Source organism: Portunus trituberculatus, chromosome 35 (genome assembly GCF_017591435.1).
Source record: "Portunus trituberculatus isolate SZX2019 chromosome 35, ASM1759143v1, whole genome shotgun sequence".
Lineage (NCBI taxonomy): Eukaryota > Metazoa > Arthropoda > Malacostraca > Decapoda > Portunidae > Portunus > Portunus trituberculatus.
Window position 1 is genome coordinate 18,519,876 of NC_059289.1, and position 24,397 is coordinate 18,544,272.

Sequence of the window (24,397 nt, forward strand, 5' to 3'; positions counted from 1 at the left end):
AACGTCTTTCGCAAACTCACCAACTCCAATGTCATGAGCCACTGTGATGTATCCCACCATGAGTTGACCGGTAAGAAGGGAGAGAAGTTCAATGCCAATGTCACCAGGCTACTGGACTTCGTTCGAGCACATGGAAACCCCTTCCAGGTTACACAAAATGTGCAGCTGCATAATTTCCTAACAAAGCAGTGTGTCGACAGACCGGTTGCTCAGAGGCTATTAAATGCCCTTGACCATGGTGGTGTGAGGTTTCAGGAGTTCAGGGCAGAGAGGCTAGTCAGGAAAGAGAAGAAAATCTTTGAGCCAATCTCCAAGACCAATCTCCCAAAATTCTCAGCAGAAGCGAAAGTCACAACAGTTGTTTCCTCCAAGATAGCTACACAAAAGGCATCCTTTGAAGGCCAGAGGCAGATGCAGATTGCTTTGTCTAGAGGAATGTCTGTTCAGGATGTCCTGAAACATGACCTCACGCCCGACTGTCCGCTGTTCGATGCAGATACTACCAGCAAACCAGTGAAACACGTGCTGATAAGAGAACTTCAGAAATTGCTTGATTTCGATGCTTGCAAACCAAGAATTGAACAGTGTGCAATGTCAACTTCTGTCATTGTGGACTTTATGGCTCGCATCCGAATGCTGCCTTTGATAAAATTCCAGACGTTCAAGCAGGCAGTTTCTACAGTGTTCATCTCTGCATCAAAGATGTGTGACAAGTCGCAGTTGCATGTTGTATTTGACAGCTACCCTGAACAGTCTGTGAAGGAACTTGAAAGGCAAAGGCGCAGCACAAATGTGGCAGCCATTGAGGTTGCGAGCATAACTGAGGATACTCCTATCCCCAAGCAATTGGACAAGTTCTGGGCTTCAAGCTCAAACAAAGTAAAACTTCAACACTTTGCACGTCAAGTGGCACCCAAACTGGACATCCCAGTGGACGTTGTTCTCAGTGGCATGGTGTTGCCAGATCAGTGTCTAGAACCACTGCAAGTCCAAGGGAACACAATACTTCCAGAACTACACAATGAGCTGGAGGAAGCAGATCTCAGACTGGTACCACACATGATGTGGGCCGTGACCCAGGGCACTGAGAGGGTTGTCATACTCTCCAATGACACTGATGTTGTGTGCCTCGCACTTCGGTTTTTCCACACTATGCAACATAATGGTCTAAAGGAACTCTGGATAAGTTTTGGCACTGGAGAAAAAAAGACGCTTTCTGCCATTACATGATGCAGCTCAAAAAATGGGTCCATTGCTGTGCAAAGTCTTGTTGAAAGCACACATTGTGACTGGCGATGATGTCACTAGCAAGATAGGGACAAAAAGCTGCAGCTCTTCGAGCAGAGCCAGAGAAGCATCTCATTGAGTTCGGAGAGAGTGGCATGCTATCCGATGAGGATATCCATGCGGTAGAAACTTACCTCCTGAAGGTGTGGAGCCCCAGCACCAAAGCAACATCATTCGATGAGCTTAGATTCATTGAATTCAAACGAAAAGTTTCCATATCATGCTTGGCTCCTACATCCAGTGCTGTTAGGGGTCATATTCTGAGAGCTTTCTGGAGAATCCGGACCTGTCTAGTGATCCTAGACCAGCCACCAGTCATACCCGAGCCACAACATTTTGGTTGGCAACTTGATGAGAGTGGTACTTTGCTGCCAACAAAATTTCTCCATCCAGTTCCGGAGAAAATGCTCACACTGTGTGGCTGCCAAGCATGTGCCACGTCAAGGTGCAAGTGCAAGAATGAAAGTATGTCCTGCTGCGTGTTTTGTAAGTGTGATGCTCGATGTCAAAACCAGACCTCTTCAATGTAATCACGTGAACACTGCATTTGAATTTGATTTTGTGTGAATCTTGATTCTACTACTGTCCTTCACCTTGTAGCTATTGTTAAAAGTGATGTTCTGCTGGTCTGTGTCATCGTACACATGTTTGACTGATGATTAAAACATGCTTCACATGTTAATATTTGCAACTATCTTTACAATGTATCTTGTATTGCATATTGTTTATTGTTACACGGACACTAAAGTTAACCAATGATATGCCTGTCTGTGTCATGTTTCATTAGTGTTTGATTGACAAATTAAAATTCGTGTGCAGTATTCCATGCTTGTTCCATGTTCCATGATTGTTGTTGCCTACAGACATTGATTAACTGCTGTTTTGTTGCTCTATGTCATATTGTGGTTCATGTTTCATTTATTGATATATTGATTCTTAAATTGGCTGATTGACTGCTCTATTGATTGATTGATTGATTGATTGGGAAGTTTAGCCCTATAAGTCAAATGCTTGGTACTAGTGAAGCTTCTGAAGCTTCATTGATGAGTAAGCGTGAATACATTACATATTAGAATAAATGTTTTCTACTTGAATTTAAATTTGTACACCAATATGCTCTTCCTGTCATTTGGTTTTGGCCATTTTGGCAAAAAAAAGGTACAATAGAACGTAATGGCACCGATGCTATTGAATTCCTTGGTCCTAAAAACACATATTTAGAATAAAACTTTATTTATGCGACAAATATATCCGGAATTATGTGAGGTGATCATTTTGCAACATCCAAAACAGTTTTGGCGGCCATTTTGGAAAATGGCTTCATTATATCTTGCTGGCACCTATTCCATCGTAATCCTCGCCCATGAAAACCTACATTAAGCACCAAGTCTGATCATTTTACCCCAACTGCGTACGAAGTTATGGATGAAATAATATTTTTGGCGGCCATTTTGGAAAATGGCGTCTGTAGGGGTTATGCCGGATTTTGACGATGTCTACCCAAGCTAAAAATGTAGAGCAGGGTCGAATTAACAATATTCAGCAATAAAACTGAGAGCAAATACAAAGTGCCACAGGACTACATTGTGGCTTCAGGACTATCTCCCGTGCGGCGCCCAAGGCCGTCACGGCCCTCAACAACTTTAGGCCGAAAGTTCTCAATCGTCGTTTATATTTTGATTCGAATATAAAATCGTCGATGGTAAATGAAGAATAGCTTTGGTCCGAAAGTGTGGAAGAGTTAGCTGATTAATGAAACAAGGTGAGGCAGCTTTGCTACGGAGTATTTAGTGTACTTTGCATGCTGCTGCCTTGAATGTGTACGTGTTTGTAGATAACTGGAAAGAAACAGTAGACCAATGGTAGTTGTGTAACTATTGGGGAACTTTTGAAAATTAGTTAAGCTTCTGGATAGAGTGGATGAGTACACACAGGTTTGCTTGTTTTATACATAAACTGCCACCTATAGACATAAGTCTTTCTATTTTATGCTCTTAGAAATAAAAGCAAACTTAGTTTCCTTTATTTCCCTGATCACAATGACGTGTAAATATCAATGTTTCAAATATAAGGAAACACTAGGAGAGGACCCAAACTCCCGTTGAAGTTGCCAGATTCAACAGATATCGTAATATTTCACAGAAAAGATGGTCAACTGCATATCGTATATTTTTGGATATTCTTCTGTCACATAAGGAGATATCAAGATAGGTAAAGTATTTTCAAACATGTATCTACGACAAAAAACGCTATAATAGTAGAGTTAGGTTATATGCATTGTTTTTTATATATATATATATATATATATATATAAAATATATATTTATATATATATATATATATTAGTATGATATTTTCTTTCCTTCTAGGTTAGTAAGTAGACTACAAGACACCATGAACATATGAAGCCCCGTAAATGAGTTTATTTTTCATAACTTTGAAATCAAAGTCTGATAATGAGATTGTCTATTACCAACCAACCGTTCTACACAGATGTCTTCAGCGTCATAGAGACCTAATGATGTTGGCACATGGACAGTGGCCATCCTGACAGCGAAAAACCCCAGGGGGTTCATAAGAAGATTTCCAGGGGTACTTAGATGGCTGATCTAATAAAATCCTTTACAGTTCCATTGCATATTGAGTTCCATGTTCCATGTGATAATATTGGGGGTTCAGGTAGATGGTCTTACAACTCAGTGGGTTCTTAACGATAAAAAGGTTGAGAACCCCTGCAGTCTAACCCCTCAGTTCGACAATCTTTTCCGTAATATAATAATATGTTTTCTAGGTGTTTTAAGTATTTCGAGGAGTTGCAAAGTGTGTAGATGAAAGCAGTAGAGGGAAGGAGAAAGGGAAAACAAAAGAAGGGAAGAAGTATGAAGAAAGGGAGAAGGAATAGCCTATCCAAACCATTTAGCTAAGTCTGCCTTGTAATCTTGCCGTTCTTTACAATGCATTCTGGTATTTTAGAAGGTAGTTATATTTAGGGGGTTTAAGTGTGTTTAATAGTGTAGCATGGTGTTTTGAGTGTGTTCAGGATGTTATAAGTATGTTTTGGGTGCATTTTGGGTATTAGGTATATTTTACGTATTTTGAGTGGGTTGTGAGTGTTTGAGTATTTTGATGTTTTGAGTGTTTGGGGGCAAGTTGAGGTGTATTAAGGTGATGTTTTGAGTGTGTTTTGAGGTAATCTTGAGTGTTTTAAGTCTTTTGGGTGTGTTTGAGTATATTTTGTGGTGTATATAAAGTAGTGGTTTTGGTGGATAATGGGTGTTTGTAGTGAGTTTTGGGTGTGTTTATTTGTAAATGTAAGGTGTTGCTTGTTTTTTTTTTTTTTTCAGGGTTGGGCGGGCAGGAGGGTAGTTTTGAGTATTTTAAGTTGTCTAAGTTTGTGGAAGCGGTGTTCTGGTTGTGCTAAGTGTTTGTGCGGGGAGAGGGGTCTTCTGAGTTTGTTATTAGTTATTGCATACACACATAAATAGTTATAGATTAATAAAATATATATATATATATATATATATATATATATATATATATATATATATATATATATGTTAAACGGTGTAATTAAGGATCCTCTGTCTACTGGGAGTCACTGTAATCCATAATAGTGAGTCAGTGAGTCATGATACAACAATATGAATGACGCAATGAACATGAATTTCTGTCTCAATCTCATCTATGAAAAATGATAAAACTTTAACAAATGCAGTGAATGACAAGGTTTGCCGGTACCAAACCACGTGATAAGCTGATTAGTTTTTTTTTTTTTTTTTTATGCTGGTTATAGTAATAGTATTGGCTTAACATTTTGAAATAGAATACAATAGCCTAAAAATAATGTAACAATAAAGACAGACATCGACATAAACTAGTGATAATTGAATAAGACGGTAATAAAATCAGATGCTAATGGAGCTAGGTAGTGGCAGAACACTTTAATTTAGTGTTAGAAGTATCCAATGCTATTTAAGAAGGTGTGTGTGGCGCCGCCCGACTGTCACTTGCCATAGACTCGTCCACGTAGGAGTGTTTACGTAGCCAGCTGTCAAACCAAAACAGCACCGATGGGTGAGTCTTTTTAGGGGATTAATGGGGGAAGTAGACAAGTAGAGGGGTGACAGATGGAATGGGAGTGGCGTGGGACAGAGGGAAGGCAGGTGGGAGGGCAGCTATGGGGTGTACTGAGGGGAGAAGTGCCACACGAAGGAAGTGCCGCTGGTCAGGTCAGGTGTGGGTCGGGAAGCTTTGCCTGTGTATCGGCGCTTCCCTCATGTTTCTTGTCCCTTTATTCTGTTGTGTCTATCAAGTTCTTCCGCTGACTTGCTCTTTCTTTCCACATTTAATACAGTATTTCCTACCTTAGTGGGGTCTTAATCACTGGCACTGTTGCACTTCCACATTGCTTTTCTCTCATCCTTGCATTTGTACATTAATCCCTTCAGTACTGAGACGCATTTTTACCTTGATATTTGCGTACGAGTAGACCATTTTTATTAACATTAGGACGGTTCAGTGTAGGGCAGAAGATTAATGGCCAGAGTCTTCACTATTTTAATCCCTACATGAGTTTCTGAAGCTGTATAAAATCACCAAATAATAAGCAGAATTTATATGGAAATGGACATCATGGTAATCACTGGGTTAATACAGGCACTACGTGTATCCTGCGGCACTGGCAACTGTTATTAACGAAGACTTCAATCCAGTGTCATTTACCTGTAGTATTAGAAAAAGATTGTTGTTCAGCTGTTTTTCCATGTAAGATTTTGGAAGATTACAGCAACTTACTTGAAAGGTGTGTTTGTGTGTGTGTGTTTAAATGATGTCAGTGAACAAGGAAGAAGGAGCAGGTCTCTCTCTCTCTCTCTCTCTCTCTCTCTCTCTCTCTCTCTCTCTCTCTCTCTCTCTCTCTCTCTCTCTGTAACCTGTAAGTTATTTCAAGCAGTGTTAGTCTGTGGGAAGTTCAGTCTTTTATTAGTTCAGACTTTGAGATGTTTTCAGTAACTTTTAGTTCTGATTGTATGACATTTCACTTATCTTCAGTTTATTCTTTACAATGCCTTAGCTTTCTTTTAATTTAGTTATGAAAAAATTATTGTCATGCTTAGTTTTAGCTGCTTTTGGTTTGGCTGATTTTTTTTTTTTTTTCTGTTAAGCCTATCGTAATTATATTGTGATGCAGCAGGACTGGGTAACATGAGGCAAAGCAGGACTGGCCTTGTGGCACCTTACAGTGTTTTGGGCTAAGGTTTCCCCTCCAAGCTTGTTAGATCTGCCTTCAAGCCCATGTCATGTCTACCTCTCATGTTTGTTGTTGATTAGTTTCTATGTGTGTATGTGTATTTATTATTATTATTTTATTTTATTATTTTTTTATGTAATGGGAAATCTGTCCAAAGGCAAGAAAAACAATTAAACAAAAAGGCATACTTGGATGCCAGTGCCCAAACAGGTCCGAAAGAGTTAGCCAATAAAGAATGGGATAAATGTCTTGTGAAACATCGCTCTTAAATGAGTTCAGGTCATAGAAAGATGGAGATAGAGAAGCAGGCAGGGAGTTCCAGAGTTCATGATAGAGAATGTTTTTCTTCACTCAGACTCATTTCACTGTGATGGTTTGGCAGTTTTTATTAGGCCAGAGATGCTCAGAAAGCCTTTACTGCTGCTTTATCTGGGAATTTGTTTCAAAGGATACATTTTATTCATTGCTGCAGTGAATAGTAACATGGCTCTTAATGATCAGTTACAGCATTATTAGCAGCATATTTATACCTAACAATTTCTGACTAATTTAGTATGATTTCTAGAGTTATTATTAAGAGGAGCTGATGTGTACCTTTGTTCATATGTATAGGCAACAAAAGAGACATGAATAAAGTTCTTAGGATCAGTAGCCAGGATAGAACCAGAAATAATGGGTTCAAGCTTGAGAAATGTAGGTTTAAGAAAGAAATAGGAAGGAACTGGTTTGCTAATAGAGTTGTTAATGAATGGAACAAACTCAGAAATCATGTTGGTAGGTCCAAGTCAATTGGGAGCTCTGAAAGAAGATTAAACAAATTTATAGATGAGGATTGATAGGTGGAATTAGGTAGGTATGTTCACTCAGGGACTGCCACTTGTAGGCCTGATGACTTCTTGCAGCTTCCCTCATTTTCATATGTTCTTAAGTCAGGTGTACATGCTTACCAGTGTAAACTTTGTGATGCTTCATGAGTGGATGTCACTATCATACAAAACTCTCCACAGGGGCTCTCCTCAGCTACTTCCGGGGCCTTATTGGATCCCGAGAGATGCGCATCCTGATCCTGGGTCTGGATGGAGCCGGCAAGACCACCATCCTCTACCGGTTGCAGGTGGGAGAGGTTGTGACTACCATCCCCACTATAGGCTTCAATGTGGAGCAAGTAACATACAAGAATCTGAGGTTCCAAGTGTGGGACTTAGGTGGCCAAACAAGCATCAGGTAAATTGAGCAATGTATATGTATTGATTGTAACTGCTGCTCTAAGTTGATGTAAGAGTGATTGTCTAAACTAAATGTGTGAAGTATAAAGTGTATGGGTATTAGAGAGGTGCTAGAGTGTTTGTTGTGGCATAGTGCTCATAAGGGAATATTGTAAAGTAATCATCTCTACATGTTCAGTTATGGCAGCTGTGTCAACTTTGGTAACAAGGATAGAGCAGCTGTGTGGATGTGTAGTTTGTTTACATTTTTGCACCAGAGTTACGCTAACAGCAAAATAGAAGTGAATAACCATCTTATTTCCAGCACTAAGCCCAGCCTTTTTACTGTAGGTGAAAAGATAGATCCCATATAAAGTGGTGAAAGAAAAGTGTCATTCATTCTGCAGCCTCTGTATTGACACCTCTACAGCACCTCACTCAGTAACACCACACACTAACAACTTCCTTATCATTGAAGTATTTGAGCTTAGCCTAACACTATCCAGGAACACTAATGGTAATATGGCTGCATTAGATATAAGGATAGGGTGTGTGCATTCCTTTATTAATCCATGCATTGTTTCTGCGAGTTGGTGTATGCACTGATGAGTAAGATATTGATGGTGAGCCTCCCCTGCAGACCCTACTGGCGGTGCTACTACTCCAACACAGATGCCATCATCTATGTGGTGGACTCAGCTGACCGGGACAGGATAGGCATCTCAAAACAGGAATTGGTCTCTATGCTGGAGGTGAGTGACTGTAGCTTGTATCCTCTCTCTCTCTCTCTCTCTCTCTCTCTCTCTCTCTCTCTCTCTCTCTCTCTCTCTCTCTCTCTCTCTCTCTCTCTCTCTCTCTCTCTCTCTCTCTCTCTCTCTCTCTCTCTCTCTCTCTCTCTCTCTCTCTCTCTCTCTCTCTCTCTCTCTCTCTCTCTCTCTCTCTCTCTCTCTCTCTCTCTCTCTCTCTCTGTTAGTTTTGTTGTAATGGTAATTAACAAAAAGCTGAAATATGATTATAAACTATTGATTTTTGTTTACTGCTGAAGACATAACACAAGAAACATGTGGTTGTGCATTGAAGTGAAGTATGGAAACTGAAAGCTGCTCATACGTTTGTGGATGAAGCTGATGCGCACTGTGTGTAATGTAATGGAAGGATAGGAAGTAAGTCTGTAATTAAAAATGAGATGAGCCAGGTGTAGAACTTAAGTGTTGGTGAAATATTAGCATTTATGTGGTGGCTGGTTTTATTCTGAAGTTAGGATTGGTGTCCTCTGTCTCAGTTATTCTGCTGTCTCAGTTATTCTGCTCAATGGCATTGCTTTGCTGGAATCTACTCAGCCTTGTTCTTATTTCTTACCCTCCAGGTGTCGACTCTTATACCAGCAATAGTTAAGTTTAGTGCATAAAGGCAGCCACTGTTAGTTGATGAGTGACACTGGCTGAGAGTCTGATTGTAGGCAGTTTTTACACAAAATGATGAAATGCTTTGTGGAGGCTGAATGAGTGGTTGTGCTGAACATGAACAGGTCATAAGGACATGTTAAGACTGACTGCTGTGACTCCAGAACTTTGCTATTTTTCCTTTATGATACAGATAACAGAAGTCAACTACTAGTATCCTGCTCAGAGCCTCCCTACTGTGGATTAGCTTTACAGGTTTACATTGTGGTGTTGATGCTTTGTCATTGTGTTCCGGACGACAATAGCAGGCTTTAGGCTTGTGAACCTTGCATTGAACAGGTGATGTGATAAGCTTAAGAGGCTTGGAATCTTTAATTGTGTGGATAATCCCTTCAGAGCATGAAGATGTAATGAGAAACTGTACCTCTATTTCAGGAGGAGGAATTAAAGTCTGCTATATTGGCAGTGTTGGCAAATAAGCAGGACATGGAAGGTGCCATGACGGTTGCTGAGGTGCACTCTGCTCTGGGACTGGATGCCCTCAAGACCCGCACCTTCCAGATCTTCAAGACGTCGGCCATGAAGGGGGAGGGGCTGGATCAGGCAATGGATTGGCTAGCTAATGCTCTCTCCACCAGAAAGTGAGACGTGGTCACTGTGTCGCCTGTGTGGATGTCTGTGTTGTGTGTGTCGGAGGTTGTCTGCACGCTGCTTCTTGGGCATCCTCTTCCTGCCTGTTAGAAAATGTACCCCCACTTCAGCGAGTGTCAGGGATCTGTGGAAGTGGTACAATGTTCCTGAAGCCATGATGCATGCCTAGGGGGAGGGGATGTGTAATGCTGAGCAGGGTGTAGTGTGGTCACCATTTTTATGTGTATGAGTGAAAGATACAGTTTTGATATTTAAATGGTTTTATATACTAGGGAGACTTTTGTTATGTTCTTTTCATACAAAGGTGTTTTAGGTAATCCAGCCTTATCTTGTATGATTAGGTAATTTAAAGTATGAATAATAGAAGAAAATGAATGGTAAATATAATGTTAAGATATCTTGTACATAATGTGACAGAACATTCTCCGTTATTGCCTCAAGTTTCTGGTAGCAATGTGTAATATTACATCATAAGCACTGGTGACAGTACCCTGTACACACACACCACTTCAGAGATGCAGTGGGAGCTTTGAACAAGTCTTGAGGTTTGAGGATCTGTTGGCAGCCCTGCACACCCCAGTAGGGCATAACTTCACTAAAGGAAGCTGCCCACTCAAGTTGGCCCCCAATGGTGGGCTGGCTGAACTTCTAAGCTGTATTGTTGAGTCAGATGGACAGTTTTTTGGCAGCAGGACCCATAAGTCATCATAAACTATACCCTCTTCTTTCTATGTTGTTTATAGTACATAGGCAACTTCCTGTATTGGTGATTACTTGGAGTTCATTCCATTCCCGTGTGAAGAATTACATAATACATTTAATAAACAACAAAGTTTCTCATAAAATTGAATTTTTGAAGTTTTGTATTTTCTTCTTACCTGAAAGGTCAGTATGACAGGTCTTTGTTATCCAGTGTTTCTTTTGTTGTTTGCCATTGTTTCTTGGAACATTTTCCCTTCAGTATTTCTTTAGGAAATCATTTTCTTTGTAGCTTCTCTGTGTTTCTCCTCCGAGCCTTCTAAGTATTGATGGAAATATACAGTTTTGATGCTTCCCTCCTTGAAGCTGGACTAATTCAGTCTCAGTGAGTAAACTGGAAGTGAAAATATTAAAACTCTGCTACTGGTATTGTAATTAGACACAGTGAAGTAAGAATTGAAAACCACATTTTCTCTAACAAGTAAGTTGAGAGATCTCCCTTTTTGTTAATTGTATTGTACTTTGGTGTAACACTCCCCGTTACAACCCCATTGAGTCTGACTACAGCCTCTTTCTGTGTGCCAGACTTCAAGTTTAAGCAGCACTGTTTTGATCTTAACTTACTGTAGTGTGGAGCCATTTCATAAGCAGCTGCATGACACATCAGATGATACATGCATTCTCATAGGAAAGGGACTGATAGATGATGTGTAATCTTCCCTTTAATAGTAAGTGTCGGTTGTCATGTCTGTGTGTGGGAAAAGTGGTGTTGACATAGCAGATGAAGGAACATTAAGAAAGTTTCTCCTTACATTATTCCATAGAGTTTGTGGGGTCAGTGATATGAAAAAAATAAATAAATAAATAAAAAAGTGATAATTGGCCAAAGAAAGCAGCATTACTGTCTCTTGAAGTTAGTGATTGATACAAACAATTTATTTGGTGGAGAGCACTAGTGATTATTTTTTTAAGAATAGAGAATTTGTACCAACGTTATTCATGGCACTGCAAGAATGAGTTCAGTCTGTTTCTTGGATGCAATACCTTTTGTTTTAATAATGATCAGAATAAAGAATATATTTCACTTGGTTAGACTTTTCTTTTTGTACTTCGTTGTGCCTTCCTCCTGGTGCCTCCCACTGCACCCTTCCCTTGTCCCTGCTGCCAGCCTCCACACACCCCCACCCCTTGTTCCCTTCCCCCCCTGGGAACAGCTACACTGGGTAATGAATGGAGCATACTCAGTAATCAGGTTATTTAGTGCTGAGTGAATAGGGAGGTTTAAAAGACTAGACGTAATGGATGGGGATGGTAGGTGGAGATAGGTAGGCAGGTGGGTATGTTCATGTAGGTAGTGTCATGTGTAGCCCTGCTGGTGGACTCTTATAGCTTCCCTTATTCTCTTGTGCTTGGTGGATGGTGTGCCTAGGGAATAATCGTGGTATATATATGGATCTATGAATAAGGTAAAGTGGCACTACTGGGCAACATTCAGCTAGTACAATGTGTGACCAGTTCAGGATATCCATTCAGTTATCAGGAGTGCAGTGTGTGCATGTGGCCTGTATTCTGAAACGCTTTGCTCTCTCACCATCACTGCTTTCGAAAGGCTCCTGTTGAAGATACTCGTGTTTTTTAAGCGCATTTTTATGGTTCTGGTGAAGGATTGACAAAATTTCTGGTATATTAAAAGGAGAAACTGTCTTGAAAACCCTGCTAGTTGTCTCTGTGGCCTTGCAAAATTGAAATGGTCGTGAGACGAGAGGGCGTTTCTGAATACGTTCGATGTGTTGATTTGAGGTGTTCTCACTTAACCGCCGAGTGTTGAGGAAGATTTCTTTATTTTGAAGATCTATGTGTGTGTTTTAATGTTTTACTTCGTGATTTGTGTCGTCCTTGGCCAGTGCCTCTCGTACTTATAGGTGAGTGTGGGCGGCTTTGGGTCCGTGGCGGTGGCTGGCCGCGTGGTGTGGTGCTCGGTGCTATGCTATAGAGGTGGAGCTTCGATCCTTCACTTAATCTCTTTGTGTGATTGGCTGCGCTCTCCCGTGACCCAAGTGGCGCTTTGAGGTCTTAGCCAAGGCCTTCGGAAGTATCTGAATCGCCCAAATGTTACGGTCTTAATAAATGTGTCGGTGAAAGGTGTTTTGGAATGTGTGCGGTGGTGTTTGGATACGGAAGTGTGTGTGTGTATATGTGTGTGAATGTGTTACGTACGTATATATTCTTCATTTTTTTTTCTTTTTTTTTTAGCGTGACGTTTTAAGTGGAATATCAATTGAACTTTCCTGATGTGAATAGAAAGACAGAAACAAATATCCATTAACGGTAAGAATGTTCGCTTTTTGCTTCCCGAACAAACCCAGCAAGTGTGCACAAAGTCTCACAAAGATCGAGTCGCCGCCAAAACAATTGATATTCACAACCCAGGAATTTCGCCAGCTGATTGAGTTCACTTGTCACCAGTCACGCCCTTTTTTGTGTTCGTGTCGCGCGTTATTGTTGTTTAATTGGCGCCGTCTTTGTGTGACGGGCGAGGTGGCAAGGTGGTGAGGTGGTGGCGTCCTTGAGGTGTTTTTCCCAGCCCACACCACGTATCTTGAATCTTGACACGTTTCATCCCTTCGTCAGGAGTGTTTTAAAAGACCACAGGGATGATACGTGGATTCCTAGATGGGTTGGGAGTTGTTTCCCACTAGTCATGCAGGATTTTTGTTATATCACTTTTCGAATCACAGGAAACACCGCTGAAACACCTCCAGTATTTTTTTTTCACTAGTGACTATTAATAGCTTCTATTTGTACCCAGGCAATACTATTATTTCTTATACTTCTTTTTTTTCTTCTTCTTTTATTTGTACCCTGACAATATCGTAATTTCTTCTACTCACGATAAAGCACCAAGTTCGAGGCAAGGCAAGGGAATGATGTCACTAAGATGGCTAAGCGTGTTCACCAAATCCCAGATCACCACACCAGCCAGTCGATCATCCGGGGGACTGATGGGAGCGTCATTATTCGCTCATTACCTCCTTGTTTTCATAAAGAGCGCAGCGCAATAACTCTTCGCCGTGACCCGTGCATAATGGCGGGTCAGGCGTGACGCATGGGCCATGGTGCCGCGTATTGTGCAAGGATTTCCGTACTTAGTTATAGCGCACCACCAAGGTCATGTGTAGGAGAGTTTACTTTAGCCGGATGCCTTCCCTGGAAGCTGAACCCCCGGGCACTGCAGGGCCTGTGCTGTGCAGGGCGGAGCAGTGAAGCAAGGCAGACACTCCTATGCGATTGTCGAGCTTTTACCTCCTTCAAAACCGTGTCGCGTTTTCATATTCATTCTGGTTACTATTTGGTGATTTTGTACAGCTTCAGAAACGTATGTTGGGATTAGAATAGTAAAACTCTGGTCATGAATCATTTGACCTCCATAGAACCTTCCTAATGCAAATAAAATCGTCTATTCATACCTCCCCAAAAAAAAAAAAAAAAAAAACATGGTAAAAATGCGTCTCAGTATTGAATGAGTTAATGTGGTGTGTTGGAAGGTTTTGATTTCATAGTGACGATAGTGAGTAGATGAATAATTGATTTGAAGTAACACACACACACACACACACACACACACACACACACACACACACACACAAGTGAATGAATATGGAAGAAGGATGGATGGGGGATGGAGTGATGACAGGTGGCAAGGAGAACCGTTTCCCTTCTTTTCTCCTCCCACGCATGTAATCTTTCATCACAGACTCCTCCTTTTCGTAATCTCCTCAACTCGCCTTTCTACCTCCCTTTCCCCCTTCAGGAATTAGTAAGCTAGAATAAAACAAAGGTCAGAGAGAGAGAAGCAAAAGGCAGGGCGGTGTTTCTAGGAGTTAGCGGGAGGACTGGTCTGGTGTGCCGCAGGGGAGGTGAAGGCTGTGTGAATGCTGCAACTCTTCTTGTTTGTTTTGATCCTCCTCTGCTGGTTTAGCGAATAGTTTCACACCCACTGCTAAAACTCGTATTCAGAAACAACCTGCTCTCTCACCACGATAAATTTCCAAGGCCACAAAGACGACCAGTGAGGTTTTCAAGACAATTTCTCCCTAATACAAGCTATAGAAATCTTGCTAATCCATCACCAGAACCATAAAGATACCCTTACAAACACGACTATCATCAACTAGAGGCTTTGGAAAGTAGTGATGGTGAGAGGGCAAAGCGTTTCATAATATGAGCCTGACACACACACACACACACACACACACACACACATCCTCAAAGCACTGGGAGAGGAAGAAATTGATGCCAAGTCGGTCTCCAGGTTCCATTTCTGCTGTTTTAGTGTAGATTATCGCATTCCTGTATCTTATCTCGAATAGTTTAATTATTCTCTAGAGAAAGTTGTTTGTAAGAAAATGATGCAAAGTCGGTGTCCAAGTTCCGTCTCTGCTCTTTTAGTAAATAATTATCATTATGTCTCACACATTCCTGCGCTTTATCTGGAATGTTTCAATAGCTCTAGGGAAAGTTATTTGATGGTTCGAATAGGCTTTGGCTTTCATGACTTTAGTAATAGATTAACAAAGACTGCTCCATCACTGAAAAAAAGAAAGAAAGACACACACACACACACACACACACACACACACACACACACACACACGGCCCGGTAGCTCAGTGGTTAGAGCGCTGCCTTCACAAGCCAGATGACCGGGGTTCGATTCCCCGGCCGTGTGTTTCCTTTCACGTGTAGGTGCTGTTCACCTAGCAGTGAGTAGGTACGGGATGTAAATCGAGGAGTTGTGACCTTGTTGTCCCGGTGTGTGGTGTGTGCCTGGTCTCAGGCCTATCCGAAGATCGGAAACAATGAGCTCTAAGCTCGTTCCGTAGGGTAACGTCTGGCTGTCTCATCAGAGACTGCAGCAGATCAAACAGTGAATTACACACACACACACACACACACACACACACCGCGTAGTGTAGTGGTTAGCACGCTCGACTCACAATCGAGAGGGCCGGGTTCGAATCCTGGTAAGCGGCGGGGCAAATGGGCAAGTCTCTTAATGTGTGGCTCCTGTTCACCTAGCAGTAAATAGGTACGGGATGTAACTCGAGGGGTTGTGGCCTCGCTTTCCCGGTGTGTGGAGTGTGTTATGTGGTCTCAGTCCTACCCGAAGATCGGTCTATGAGCTCTGAGCTCGCTCCGTAATGGGGAAGACTGGCTGGGCGACCAGCAGACAACCGAGGTGAATCACACACACACACACTGAGAGGGCCCGGGTTCGAGTCCCGGGAGCAGCGAGGTAAATGGGCTAGCCTCTTAATGTGTAGCCCCTGTTCACCTATAGCAATAAATAGGTACGGGATGTAACTGGAGGGGTTGTGGCCTCGCTTTCCCGGTGTGTGGAGTGTGTTGTGGTCTCAGTTCTACCCGAAGATCGGTCAGTATGAGCTTTGCTGAGCTCTGAGCTCTTCGTAGGGGAAAGACTGACTGGGTGACCAGTAGAAGACCGTGGTGAATAACGCACACACACCCACCCCCACACACACACACACAAACCTCGCTTATCATCTTTGTGGTCTCTGAAAATAATCCTGGTGAGAGAAAGGTGAGTTTCAAAATACTAACTTCATCCGGCACACATCCACTCCTGCTGGTGACGCGTGACAGACAGGAGAGGAGAGAGGCCGTGGAGACATTGGTAATACTGTGTACGTGCGTGGAAACTTGTGCTCATGACTGTTAGAAGTCCTGCTGGTGGTGGTGGCGGTGGTGACGTGACCCGTGTAGAATATATGTTACGTTGCTTGCCTCACAGTTTGCCTCGCCTTGAGATGTGTGGCGAGATGGGAATTCACATGATGCTTTCGTATGATACCAATGAGAGAGAGAGAGAGAGAGAGAGAGAGAGAGAGAGAGAGAGAGAGAACGTATATCTGTATTAGCCTGCCTATCTATCTATCTATCTATTTACCTATCTATTTATACAAAGGAAGTGAGAGGCTTTGTATATTTATCTATCTATCTATCTGTCTATGTGAATACAGTAGAAACAAGTGGCGATCAGAGCGATAGAAACTTCGTACATCATCACCAACTGTCGTACTCTCCAATAAGAATGTAGAGGAAATGCCGCGTACCTCCCTCATACAAGAAGCTGAGGCGATGAATACAAGCCTTCAGCCCAGCGAGAGTAAAATTTGTGTCAGCGCTGGGAACTTTAACCTTTTTGGGGGGCCACCGCATACCTCTGGCAGGAAATGAGCTTCTTTTGTACAGGGAAAGACATGACTCAATTGTTTTATATTTTGTCTTGCGTTCATCAGCTGTGCTTCCTGCCCCTCGCCTCTATCCCTTGGGAAGAACTAGGAAGCGTTCTTTCTTTTCTCTATTCACGTTCTCAGTGCGAGTTGAGGCGAAGTGAGGATGTTTGTGAATGAGTATTGGGTGTGAATTACCTGCACGGCATTACTCTCGCTGCCTGCGCGTTCGAAATTCATATTTGTTTCAGTTATTATTGCTTTTTATTCTCTCTCTCTCTCTCTCTCTCTCTCTCTCTCTCTCTCTCGTGCATTGCTGTTGTTTTGTTTGTTAATTTATTTCTATTACTATTTGTTAATGTATGTATACTTATGTGTTTCTTTACTTCATTAATTCGTCACGTCATTTTACGAACGGGATCGCTCAGCTTCCCATCATTTCCAGCGCCGCGTTCCCAGCGTTATTACTGTCCCTCCCCATCAGTTCTGAGAGAGAGAGAGAGAGAGAGAGAGAGAGAGAGAGAGAGAGAGAGAGAGAGAGAGAGAGATTCATTATGTAGGGGCACGAACAGCAGGGAGAGAGAGAAGACAGTCCATTAAAACAACAATAATGCTTGATTGCCTTCTACTTCTCGCCCTTCCTCGAACACTCAGTCTTTGCTTGATTCGTTTTCCCGCAATCTCGTCAGCGCCTACGTCATGTTCTTCGTCAGGCACTGTTTCCCGCGAGATTCCTAGATGCCACAGGTATACAGGCGGAGACCCAGTCCCACCGGCCGGTCCCCCTCCCTCCGCTCTGCTCCTCTTGCTCCCTGCTCGCCGCTTGCTCTCCTTCGTTCCTCCTTCCCTCTCTCTCATTGTATTAGAAGTGGCAGGTGTCTAACTGATCTCCGTGTCATTGGATTCCGCTAAGATTGCGTGTAGATTCCGAGGGAGAATCTAATCAGATATGCTAGTGATTTATGGAGGTGTTTGGATTGATACCTAGTCCACAGTACAAGGTGCTGCCCTCTGTCTACACTCCCGGGACTGGAAACATGCGCTGCCACTCGTAAGATTCATTGAGACTATCTTTCCTTTCTATTCTGATTTTTCTGTTAAGGGATTTGCCATTGCGTTACGATCAGTGCACCTTTACTTAACATCTAAATGAGTACGTCGATGGTACAAAATCAGTGGTTACCAACTAGTTATGCAAAGCAGTGACTGAAAGCCGAGGAACGCCGCGCGGCTTTCGCATCAGGTACGATAACTGCATCCCGTGTTCTGTTCTGGTACACGGATGACAGGCAGTCGAAAGGTGGCCAGTGAAGGAGAGGGTAAGGAGCGTGCGACTAACAGACCAAACATGCAGTAATGAAAATGTGCTAGCCAGTAATTCACGAGCGAGTCTTGATCGAGCGCTAGTCAGCCAGGAGTGGGAGGCGTGCGTGACTTAAGTGTGACTCGCGACCATGTTAGCGTGGCGTGTGGCGTTGGTGGTGGCCGTGGTGCCTTACCTGGCGGGGGCACAGCTAGCCGCAGAGGCCCAGGACCCAGCCGCGGAGTGTGAGTGTTCCCCGGCGTGTGAGGGCGCGGTGGAGGGCAGTTGTCGCGGGGGTGTGGTGGCGCGGAAGGACTGCCCATGTTGCAACGTGTGCGCCAGGCAGGAGGGGGAGATATGTGCCTTGCCCTCCATGCCCTGCGACACCAAGTTCGGCCTCTTCTGCTCTCCTGACGGTGTTTGCAAAGGTGAGTCTGCAATTACGTTCTCTCTCTCTCTCTCTCTCTCTCTCTCTCTCTCTCTCTCTCTCTCTCTCTCTCTCTCTCTCTCTCTCAGTCCTTTTCATAATCTCAGTGAAAACATCCTGAGACGCACGTGTGGCTAAAGACAAAAGCTGTGGTGAGGGGAGGGGGACATCGAGGTGCAGGATGGGGAGGCTGCGTAGAGGAGGAATAGCAGGGAGCAGGGAGGGGGCAAGTGAAGCCACGCGCGGGTATTAATGAAAGAGAGATCGAGGATGGAGAAGACAAAAAGGTAAAAGGTAGGAACTGGTGAAGGGAAGAGAGAAGCAGGTGGCAGGCAGGTAAAGGTTAGGAAGGCTTAACTCCTGCTACTTCTGGTCTTAGCGAGGCGGGGCGGGGATCTACGGAACGACAGGGTTAAGAGACCGTAGGATAAGTGTCTGTCTGTATGTCTGTGTGTGCGTGTGTGTCTAGCTGAACAAAACAGTCCTAGGAGTTGTTTTTTAGAGACGTCAACGCTCTGAGTGGAGTGAATGAAGGAGGGAGGGAGTGACTGCGACAGGATGAAGTAAGGTGGAGTGTATGTGGCAAGGCGCTCCGTCATTATTCTTAAGAACCCTCACACCTACCGTCACCTGCTTCATTTTCACCTTCCGGATCGTTAAGGGTCGCTACTCGCTAAGCTTTTGTCAGGCGGCGAGGGAGAAAAGAAAAGGAGGAGGAGGAGAGGGAAGTGGGAAAAGAACGGGGAGAAAAGGGAGATAAGAGTGAGACGAGGAGGAATGTAAAAAGAGAAAGGAGTGCACTGGAGGCTGGACGGAGAGAGAGAGAGAGAGAGAGAATGAAGTAGAAAAATGTGATTATCATGGGTGGAGTGAAGATACTAATAAAATGAGGAAAGAGTGGACGGTCGGATGAAGAGAGGAAGAAGAAGGGGAGGAGATGAGACGGTTGAGTGGATTTTATAGTTTGTGAAGGGGATGGAGAGGAAAGTAGTTAAGGTTAGGAGAACAATAGCATGGAGAAGTGGAGGAACTGAGAGGATAAGATTCGCAATAAATGGGAGGAGGAGAATGGGGAAGAAAAGGTGTAATAGATGGGTTGAGGAGGAAAGGAGAGAGATGAAAATAGGGAACAAAGGAGAGAGGAATGAGGTAGGTGTTTATATAAAAGGAAGGTTACGAAAGAAAGCTAGGTAGCATGGTGAAATGAGGAATAGGGTTGAAATATATAGAAAGATTACAAAATATAGCAAGATAAAAAGAATAGATGAAAAAGGTAGAAGGTTACGAAAAAAGTAAAGCGAAGAATGAAGATGAAATATATATTTGGAAATTTACGAAAGAAAAGAAGAAAATATAAAAAGTGAGAAATGGGATAGAAACAAAAAAAGGAATACGAAAAAGACAAAGAATATAGAAACTAAGAATAGAATAGACATTATAACACGCACGTCCACCAAAGAAGAAAGAAAGTATAATATTAAAACAATGCATGATTAGTAGGTTAGGTGAAGCCGAAAAAGAGAATATAGAAAGAATAGAATAGAAATTAATGCAACACAGATCTACCGAAGAAAAACAAAACAAAGTCAGTTATGAAAGCAGTGTATGATTGATTAGGTTAACAGGGTCAGAAATAAAGTAATTGGAAAGGAGTGTATGGTTGGTTAGGTTAGGTTAGGTTAGGTTAGATTAAGTTAGGTTAGGTTAGGTTAGGTTCGATATCGAAATGATATAGAAAGGAATACAACACATACTACCAAAGACAAAATAAAGTCAAAATAAGAAAGGCGTGTATTAGTTAGGTTAAGAGAGAGAGAGAGAGAGAGAGAGAGAGAGAGAGAGAGAGAGAGATTAGAAGCAAGGAAAGAGTAACAAGCAGGTACACACATTACTAAAGAAAAAATATACTCAAATACGAAAGGAGTGTATTAGTTAGGTTGAGAGAGAGAGAGAGAGAGAGAGAGAGAGAGAGAGAGAGAGAGAGAGAGAGAGAGAGAGCAAGGAAAGAGTAGCAAGCAGGTAAATGCAGTAGGTAGGTCAGTCCAGCGGTCCGGTCCGGCTCTCTCTAATGGGTCATGGGAAGAGAGTGTAACAAGAAGCTTCATTCATTGACCGAAAAAAAAGGAAATGATAATTGTAAAACGTGAGATTCTTACATGTCGTTCTGTTAAGCTTTTACGTTCAACATTCCACGCCGTTCCTTTAGTTTCGTTACTTTTTTGTGTGTTTCGTTCATTTTGAGTGTTGTGTTTCATTTAAGTTGATTTTTTTTTTTTTTTTTTTGATGACTTTATTGTTTTATTGTTTGTTTCTATTTGTCTTTCTATTTCCTTTTTTTTTTTATTACGCCTTGTACTCTGGTGGTGGTGGTGGTGGTGGTGGAGCCCGGTGGTGGTGGTGGTGGTGGAAGTCTCGCATGCTTGAGTTTGTTGTGTAGAATCGCCGGTGGATGTTTCTTGACGCATTTTCAGGAGTTAGGGCAAATTCCTCCTCCTCCACTCCTCCTCCTCCTCCTCCTCCTCCTCCTCCTCCTCCTCCTCCTCCTCCTCTTCCTCTTCCTCTTCGTTCTGTACACATTCTCCTCTCCTGTTTTTTTCTAGTTTTCTTTTACTCTTTTCGTTTTCCTCGCGGTCTCTCTCTCTCTCTCTCTCTCTCTCTCTCTCTCTCTCTCTCTCTCTCTCTCTCTCTCTCTCTCTCTCTCTCTCTCTCTCTCTCTCTCTCTCTCTCTCTCTCTCTCTCTCTCCGCGTCTCTGCCATCTGTTCAGTTTCGCAAAGAAGGAAACACTTTGAGTACACACTGCGCAACACAATCTCTCACCGATCCACTAATCTGTCGCGGCTTCCACTTTATTGACAGACACTCGTTACGTCACCACGCCATCACCATCAACACCACCACCATCACCATCATCATTACCACTCTCACAAATAGCAACATCATTCACCATTATCAGATCACTAGTTTCACCAGCACAGCCTGAACTGACCGTCATTACTGCTTTTGCTTCACCACTGCTACCACCACCGTCACCATCACTACTGCTGCCACCACCGCCACCACCGCCGCCGCTGTTTCTGAAGTCACGACATGCCCTGAGACATACCCACAAGTTGCCTGTTTCCTTTAGGGCATCACGAGGCCACACTGTCGTGTGCTACCTATTCTAAGGGTACTACAATCTATTTCTCACACAAGACTCTCTCTCTCTCTCTCTCTCTCTCTCTCTCTCTCTCTCTCTCTCTCTCTCTCTCTCTCTCTCTCTCTCTCTCTGTGTGTGTGTGTGTCTCCTCTTGGTGATCTCTCCTTTCGTGTGTGTGTGTGTGTGTGTGTGTGTGTGTGTGTGTGTGTGTGTGTGTGTGTGTGTGTGTGTGTGTGAGGAACTGACTTGAGCCACATTTCCTCACTCCTCGGGGTACCTCAGGTCAGGAATCTCCCGTGGGAGATGCCGCTGTGCCCTGGGGAGAAGGGGCGAGGATGGGGAGGCATTCACACACACACACATACACATACACGGAGTTGATGGGGCTGTGTCCGGGGCTTTTACTGGTGAGGATGAAGGTGTGTGGATCGGGGCGGGCCGGGGCGGAGGGTGGGATGGGGCTGGCTGGCTGGATGGGTGGCCGGCCGCTCCCTGGGGCACCGTCGCTGTCCCTCCCCCAGACTGCCCCGACTTTTTACCGCCAACCGCTGCTTCCTTGCCGAACCCAGAATGGTAGAGTCCGTCAGGGACTATCATTCACTCCCCTCCCCTCCTCCCCACTCCTATCGTTCCCTCTCTCCTCCCCTCCCCGTTCATTCTCCCCCTCCCCTCTCCTTCCACTTGTTGGTTTTGGAGGGGCAAGTGGTCTTAGGGACGATTATTTCAGGTAAAACGAAAGGGCGGCGGGTCCACTTGCCTCTCCCTTCAGGTGATATACGCCCCGGCTGAGTCCCGTCTTGGATCGGGTGGCCGCGGGGCAGTGCTTCTATCCATCGCCCTCAGTCACGCCTTCAGAAACTTGCGACTTGTCATGAGAGAACATTTTACATTTTATTTTGTCTTTTTCTGAAGGTGAAACAGGATACTGGTGCAGGTGCGGGAAAAGACGATGTGGCAACACCTGCGTTAGTGGCTCCAGGTGACCGGTGTTGCCAGTCTGTGTGTGTGTGTGTGTGTGTGTGTGTGTGTGTGTGTGTATGTGTGTGTGTGTGTGTGTGTGGGGAGACGCCAAACCACAGCGACAGGAGTGTTCAGGCACAGAGGGAAGGAAGGTGCGGAAGGAGAGAAGGGAGAGAGAGAGAGAGAGAGAGAGAGAGAGAGAGAGAGAGAGAGAGAGAGAGAGAGAGAGGAGGGATGGAGGTAGAGGTGGGCGTATGAGAGGACGGGGAAGGAGAAGGAGGAGGAGGAGAGGCAACTGGCAGGTAGTATTCGTACACAAACGCCGGGTCTTCTCTATAGATGACCGGCAACCTCCTCCTCCTCCTCCTCCTCCTCCTCCTCCTCCTCCTCCTCCTCCTCCTCCTCTTCCTTCACTTCCCAGATGAAATGGAAAGTCGCCACAGGAACGCCTCTCCTCACCGTGGCTCCCTCACGCCCTCCTTTCCTTCACCATAACTTCACCCTCCCTACCCCCCTCCCTACCTCCCTCCCTCCCTCTCACCTGCAAGCTGGAGATATCTCAATAACTTCAAGAGGGCTCGAGAATTGGAATGTGCCGTGAGAGAGAGAGAGAGAGAGAGAGAGAGAGAGAGAGAGAGAGAGTCGCAGGTTACGTGTGGGAGACGCTTGGAGCCTTTTTCTTTGAGTTCATTGTATTTATTGTATACTTGAGACACTCCTCCTCCTCCTCTTCCTCCTCCTCCTCCTCCTCCTCCTCCTCCTCCTCCTCCTCCTCCTCCTCCTCCTCCTCCTCCTCCTCCTCCTCCTCCTCCTCCTCCTCCTCCTCCTACTTCATCTCTTCCGCCTCGCCCAACCGCTCCCATGGCCTGCCCTGACCACCATCCCGTCGGCCGCAGGTCAAGGCGTCGTTTCTTTCTTGTTTGCCATGGGAGGCCAGCATGGGGGCTGCGCGGGTGTGTGTGTGTGTGTGTGTGTGTGTGTGTGTGTGTGTGTGTGTGTGTGTGTGTGTGTGTAGAGGAGAGGTCTTATGTATTCCCGTACTCAGAAACGCTATGTTCTCTCACCGCAGCACATTTCAGCGGCAAGAGACATGATGAGCTGGGTTCTCGAGACTATTTCTTCCGCAAATAACGTAGAAATCTTATCAGTCTGTCACTAGAGCTCTTAAAAACACCTTAGAAAACTCGTGTACCTTCAGAGAACCCTTTGAATATAGTAGCATTGCAGCTCGGAAATACCTCATATCTATCATAGAATCAACGTGTACTCGGGAAGAATACGCGGCTCTTGAACCTTGGAGCTTTGAGGAACCCTGAGTAACTGAGGGCGTGGATGAGAGTAGCGTGTGCGAGGGTGAGTCAGTTAGGTATGGCGCGTGGGGGGCAGAGCAGCGGGGTGAGGGTGCTGGCTGGCTGGAGTGAGGGGTGGGTGAGAGAGGGGCAGTGGCGTGTGTGGCGTTAGGAGGGGGGAGGTGAGGCAAGGCAGGGTGAGGATAGGGAGTAGGTAACCAAGCCTTTATTACTGTTACGTCCTTGTGTCCACGGATTTAGTAATGGAGGAATTGATTGGCAAGACTCGAGTAGCACGTGAGAGGGTGAAGGGACGTGTAGGCGGCGTGGCTTGGCTCTATCTCCCCTCCATCTCTTCCTCTTCTTCCTCTTCCTCTTCCTCTTCCTTCTCTCTCCCCGCAGGTCAATTTTTCAAGTATTGATTCCTGGACTTATTCGCCGTCTCATCGATCCGCGTCATTAGCAGCGAGAGGAGTGAGAGAGAGAGAGTGAGTGAGTGAGAGTGAGAGAGAGAGAGAGAGAGAGGTGACGCC

General features: G+C 44.1%; 2 protein-coding genes across 9 annotated transcripts in view; both read left to right on the forward strand.

Annotated features, from left to right (window-relative positions):
- Positions 1 to 5,212: 5,212 nt before the first annotated feature.
- LOC123513079 (ADP-ribosylation factor-like protein 1) lies at positions 5,213 to 11,581 on the forward strand. Its single transcript, XM_045269933.1, has 4 exons — positions 5,213 to 5,361; positions 7,543 to 7,759; positions 8,381 to 8,492; positions 9,579 to 11,581. The coding sequence occupies exons 1-4, from the start codon at positions 5,358 to 5,360 to the stop codon at positions 9,786 to 9,788; spliced, it is 543 nt and encodes a 180-aa protein (XP_045125868.1). The 5' UTR covers positions 5,213 to 5,357; the 3' UTR covers positions 9,789 to 11,581.
- Positions 11,582 to 18,016: 6,435 nt separating this feature from the next.
- Positions 18,017 to 24,397, forward strand: part of LOC123512922 — a 103,336-nt gene continuing 96,955 nt past the window's right edge. For 4 of the 8 annotated variants that reach the window (XM_045269578.1, XM_045269583.1, XM_045269580.1 and 1 more), the window contains exon 1: positions 18,018 to 18,476. In XM_045269578.1, the coding sequence (XP_045125513.1) occupies positions 18,200 to 18,476 (277 nt within the window). In that variant the 5' untranslated portion in view covers positions 18,018 to 18,199. Of the gene's footprint in view, positions 18,477 to 24,397 lie in introns of all 8 variants that reach the window. The other 4 variants (XM_045269584.1, XM_045269585.1, XM_045269582.1 and 1 more) reach the window with 3 other exon arrangements.

Excerpts from the sequence above, each read along its gene's own strand:
- LOC123513079 (XM_045269933.1), top strand. Across the intron at positions 7,760-8,380 it reads GGTGGCCAAACAAGCATCAG|ACCCTACTGGCGGTGCTACT; the intron begins GTAAATTGAGCA and ends CCTCCCCTGCAG. Across the intron at positions 8,493-9,578 it reads AATTGGTCTCTATGCTGGAG|GAGGAGGAATTAAAGTCTGC; the intron begins GTGAGTGACTGT and ends CCTCTATTTCAG.